At 67.4% G+C, this 4,791-nt stretch overlaps 1 protein-coding gene across 1 annotated transcript in view; it reads right to left on the bottom strand.

The window, feature by feature from the left end:
• TNNT3 (troponin T3, fast skeletal type) overlaps positions 1–4,423 on the bottom strand; it is a 12,828-nt gene extending 8,405 nt beyond the window's left edge. Inside the window, exons 1-4 of the mRNA XM_024749143.1 lie at positions 4,156–4,423; positions 3,966–4,007; positions 2,597–2,617; positions 2,363–2,377 (exon numbers count right to left, since the gene is read on the bottom strand). Coding sequence (XP_024604911.1) covers positions 2,363–2,377; positions 2,597–2,617; positions 3,966–4,007; positions 4,156–4,423 — 346 coding nt within the window. The remainder of the gene's footprint in view (positions 1–2,362; positions 2,378–2,596; positions 2,618–3,965; positions 4,008–4,155) is intronic.
• Between the last annotated feature and the right edge of the window lie 368 nt (positions 4,424–4,791).

Genomic DNA, 4,791 nt, shown 5'->3' with positions numbered 1-4,791 from the left:
TGGGGGGAGCATTCCCCTGCCCAGGCTCCGGTCTGCTGGCCGTTCCCCACTGACCGCCCCATCATGGTGTCAGGCAGTGCTAAGTCCCGAGGCAGACGCAGAGCGAAGCAGCATGGCCTGGCCTTTGGAGGCCCCGGTGCTGGGAGAAGAGGACAGACGGGCGGGCAGGCGCGTCTGCGGGTCTGTGTGGACGAGCTGCGTGCGGCCAGGGGCCTTACCTGCCTCACCCTCCCACCCTTCCTCGGCATCTTCAGGAAAGCGCACACGCAAGAGGAAGTGGCAGGGCTGCGGGGGTGAGGGCCCAGGGCAGGCACCAGCCAGGGGGCACACCCCGACCCCTCTTCCCCTGGGTGTGCGTTGGCCTGGACCCTGTTTGTGACCCCAGCTGAAGGCCAGAGAACTTGCATCCGGGTAGGGGCTGGAGGAGCTGTGCGGCCAGGATGCCCCAGGAGAGACCCGGCCCCACCCCAGGAGGCTGGCCGTGGCTGGAGAGGCCACTGACGGCCTGTGGGTGCTGGCTGCTGGCTTCTTTGAGTCTTTCCACTGGGGGTGAGCGGTTCTGGGGACCGAACGCCTGGGTTTGGTTGGGCTGAAGCCTGAGGGGGTCTGGAACAACTCGGTTAACAAAGCTTCTTGGGGCCTCAGACCTGCAGAAGCCTGGCTAGTTCCAGTCCCAGCCCAAGGCCACGAGGGTGCTCACACAGAGCCCCGAAGGGCCTTGGGTCAGCTCGGCCCCAAAGTGGGGGCTCCTGACTCCCAAGGGAGCCTGTCCCAGCCCCTTAAGAGGCTTCTCTTCCAGAGCTTGGCTGGGCCATCTCACAGGACTGGCCTTATGACAGGTGGCCTGTCCGGGCTGCAGCCTTCAGACCTGAGACCCCCACCTGGCTGGGCTAACCCAGCCGCCCTCACGTGGGGGGCTGCTTCATTTGACCCTCCCTGCCTTCCCGGGCCCTGGGGAGGTCCTGGCCGGCCTGGATGCAGCCCGGGATCTGCAGGGGGGCTGGCAGCACCCTAGCCCCATCCTTCAGTCCCTGCCCTGGGCCCTTTGGTGGCAATGACGCCTGGCCATCAGCCTGTCTGAACCGCCAACACCCCCCTGCACTTGGTCTGGCCCCAGGCCTGTTGGGGGTGGGAGGGCCTTTGGCAGGGTCTCCCCTCACATCCCCCTCAGCTCACAGATCGCGCGGTTCCTTAGCACCCAACCCCACTCCCACAAAGAGCTCCCCCAGCCCCCTGGCACTACTAAGTTTTCAGGTGGGCCTGACCTCACTTCCCCCCACCGCACCTGGTGGGAGGCTATGAGCTTGGGGAGACTGAGGGAGACGGCGCTTTGGGAGCAGACGCCAGGGGAGGGTATGGGGGGAGGCCAGGTGCCATGCAGCAAAGCTCCCCAGGCAGCAGGCAAGCGGGCAGCGGCCAGGCATCCCCAGCCCTGTCTGTCTGTCTGTTGGCCTCAGGGCTGGTTCCAGGGTGACCTGGTGACCTTGTGACCACCACAGCCCTTGCCTGCACCCTGGCTCCTGCAAAGCTCACCATTCACTGCCCGACCCTCAGGGCCGGCACGTCCCTTTCTCTTACAGGTGGCCTCGCTTCGGGGGCTGTGCTCCGGGTTCTGGCCCAGCCGGAAGGCCCCCTGTGGCCCCCTGAGACATTGTGTGAAGGCAGGGGCTGCCCGACTAGGGCGCTGACTTGAGCCCGCACCGCCGTCACCTCCACCCCGGGGTACGGCCAGCCCCGCTGCGGGTAGGGCAGGCCCACCCAGGGGGCCTCCTCGCGCCTGGGTGTGTCTGGCTCCGGCCCAGGCGATGGGTGGGATGCCGGGACCTGACTGATTGCTCGTTTGCACGCAAGGCCCCCAGCTGCTCCGGGTCCCCGACATCCCCACCTCAGCCTCAGCCTGACTTTCTGCTTCACCCCACTTGCCTCTCCACCCTTCCTTTAGCCCCCGCCTTACTTCCCCTCTCTGCCCTGCTATCTGGGGCAGGGCGGAGGCCACCTGCCCTGCCTCTCCTCCTCTGCTCTTCCCCACCAAACCCTGGTGGATCCCGAGGGTCCCAGTGGACCCCAGCACAACCTCCCGAGGCCCACACCCCTCTCAGGCCCTACACTCGGCTCTGCTCTTGACCTCGAGGCTGACCGCCTCCATCTGCCTGCCGGTGACCCGGGAACGGCCTCGTCCCCCCAGCCCTGAAGGCCCTCTGCCTGCCTCCCGGCAGCCAGTCCCACCTGAGCCAGCGCCGCAGGCCTGACCGTCCCCACCCTGTCCCCAGCAGGAATGGCAGCGAGAGTCATGCAGGGAAGGAGGAAGAAGTGGTGGGGGCTCAGGCCCCGGTACGGGGACTGGGGTCGGGGGCGAACCTACCTTCCTGGACTTCCTCTGCAAAAGCGGCACCGTGGGGGGAAAGGGGGGGAAGAGAGAGAACCAGCTGTGAACCTTGGGGCAGAGGCTGAGGGGAGGGGAGCAGCGGGCGAGCAGAACACACGGTGAGTAGGTTACGCGGCTCCTCTCGTTCCTCCGCGGCCGGGAGGCAGCTCACACCCGCACACGGGCACGTGTGCACATGCACCCACACGAGACTGAAGTCATGGCACATACCTGGTTCATGAACTTCATGGACTAAGGAGGCCATGGAACAAGAGGCCATGCGTGGGTCAGAGGTCAAAGGAGAAAGGATCCAAGGTTAATGGAGACAGCCGGTGGCCATGGGAGGGTCAGTGGCCGAGGCCGAGGGGTGGGGAGGGTGCGGGGAGTGAGCGAGACAAGGGCAGTGCTGGCTCGGGGCAGCGTCCCCCCAGGTCCCGTCCCTGCCTGTCCTCGGAGTTTCCAGCCCCCCTCTCTGCTCCTGTCAGGACTTCGCTGCCGGGCACGGGGCTGTCGGGGCCCTGCCTGCCTCTGCCGCCTCCCCTCTTCCCGCCTTCTTCAGGCCCCCCAGAAGGACTTCCATGCAGGGGCAGGGCTGTGACCTGGCGGGATGGCACCAGGGGCTGGGGGCCTGTAGCCCAGGAAGCTTCCTACCAGCCCGAGAGTGGGGGACACGCCTGCCAGGGTGCTTGGGCAACAGGTGCCAGCCCTCAGCTGCTCTGACCAAGGACCCAAGCACGGCTGGGGAGTGACAAGGGCTCCAGCGAGGGGCTGACGGGCCCGGCTCAGGGCGCTGACCGCGGGGCCTGCTCCGCCATTGCCCTGTGCTCACCGAGATCCAGCCCGGGTCCCTGGCCCTGCCGAGGGGTCAGGCGCTGCGGGGCTCTGAGGTACCCACCCTGGGGTGGAAGCCTGGCTTCAGGGCTGTCTCTGGGGCAGCAGTCCCCCCACTGACCAGCCCTCCCTGGGCCGGGGGGTGGAGGACCCCGTCTGCCACCCTGCCCACGTTTGGGGGTACGGGCCCTCGGGGCCCCCTATCTGGTCAAGCACTGGCCGTGGTTAATGGGTTACGCTGGGGCCACATGTGGGGGCCCCTTGGCTGGCTGGCTCGCCCCGCTGCGCGCCCCAGCCGGCCCCGGGCGCCCCATGTGGCCAGAAGCCCTGTGTCCTCGTACCTTCCTCGTGGACCTCATGGGCCTCTGCGGGCGAGGGGGGCGCTGGGTGTGCGGTGACAGGAGGAGAGAGGAGACGTTAGGCCTGGAGCGCACTGCACGTCCTTAGGCGGTGGGCGCACGCAGGGTCACTGAGGCCGGGGGCAGAGGGCTGGAGGGCGGGCGGGGGGCTGGGGTCCTGGACCCCACTTCCCTTCCTCCTGGGCCTCTTCTGAGGAGGGAGCCAGAGGGTGCAGGAGGGAGAGAGGGAACAGGACAGCTGTTAGGGGCCACGTGGTGGGGGCAGGGAAGGGAGGCAGTCCCAGGTGCGGGGGAGGGTGGTGGGCAGCAGGCGCTCCAGGGACGGGGGGAGGCTGGCCCTGCTTCGAGGGCCTGCAGGACCTCAGAGAGCTCAGGCCTCGGCCTCGCCTCTAAGCCCTGTGTCCTCGTACCTTCCTCGTGGACCTCATGGGCCTCTGCGGGCGAGGGGGGCGCTGGGTGTGCGGTGACAGGAGGAGAGAGGAGGGGTTAGGCCTGGAGCGCACTGCACGTCCTTAGGCGGTGGGCGCACGCAGGGTCACTGAGGCCGGGGGCAGAGGGCTGGAGGGCGGGCGGGGGGCTGGGGTCCTGGACCCCACTTACCTTCCTCCTGGGCCTCTTCTGAGGAGGGAGCCAGAGGGTGCAGGAGGGAGAGAGGGAACAGGACAGCTGTTAGGGGCCACGTGGTGGGGGCAGGGAAGGGAAGCAGTCCCAGGTGCGGGGGAGGGTGGTGGGCAGCAGGCGCTCCAGGGACGGGGGGAGGCTGGCCCTGCTTCGAGGGCCTGCAGGACCTCAGAGAGCTCAGGCCTCGGCCTCGCCTCTGCAGTGTGACCTCCTTCCGGCCCTGGGGGTCTCCGAGCCCCTTCCCCATCCGCGGGGAGCCTGCTCTGGGCTGCGGTGCCTATGCACCAGCGGGTCTCGCTAAGTCTGACTCTGAAGGTGTTATGGGACAAGCCCAGGAGATGTGGGCCTGAAAGCGGGTGGCCAAGGCAGGTCTTAGAGGACCCAGCTCGGGGGACCTGTCCCCCCCCTGGCCCCATCGCCTTCCCTGGCGAAGGGTGGCTCCCGGGACCATGGCTCCCTCTCAGAAAGGAGTCTTTCTACCTTTTCAGCAGAAAAAGAAATGTTTTGCTCACGTTGTTAGGGCAGCCAAGTGTTTTCAAAATATTTTCAAAACCTAGCGCCCAGAACGCCCCACAGGAGAAGCCTGCCTGGTGGAGTTCGGGAAAGCCTTCCCGC

Source organism: Neophocaena asiaeorientalis, unplaced genomic scaffold, assembly GCF_003031525.2.
Source record: "Neophocaena asiaeorientalis asiaeorientalis breed wild unplaced genomic scaffold, Neophocaena_asiaeorientalis_V1.1 scaffold43, whole genome shotgun sequence".
NCBI classification, from domain to species: Eukaryota; Metazoa; Chordata; class Mammalia; order Artiodactyla; family Phocoenidae; genus Neophocaena; species Neophocaena asiaeorientalis.
Note: the sequence above shows the minus strand (reverse complement) of the source record. Positions and strands in the feature narration are given on the sequence as shown.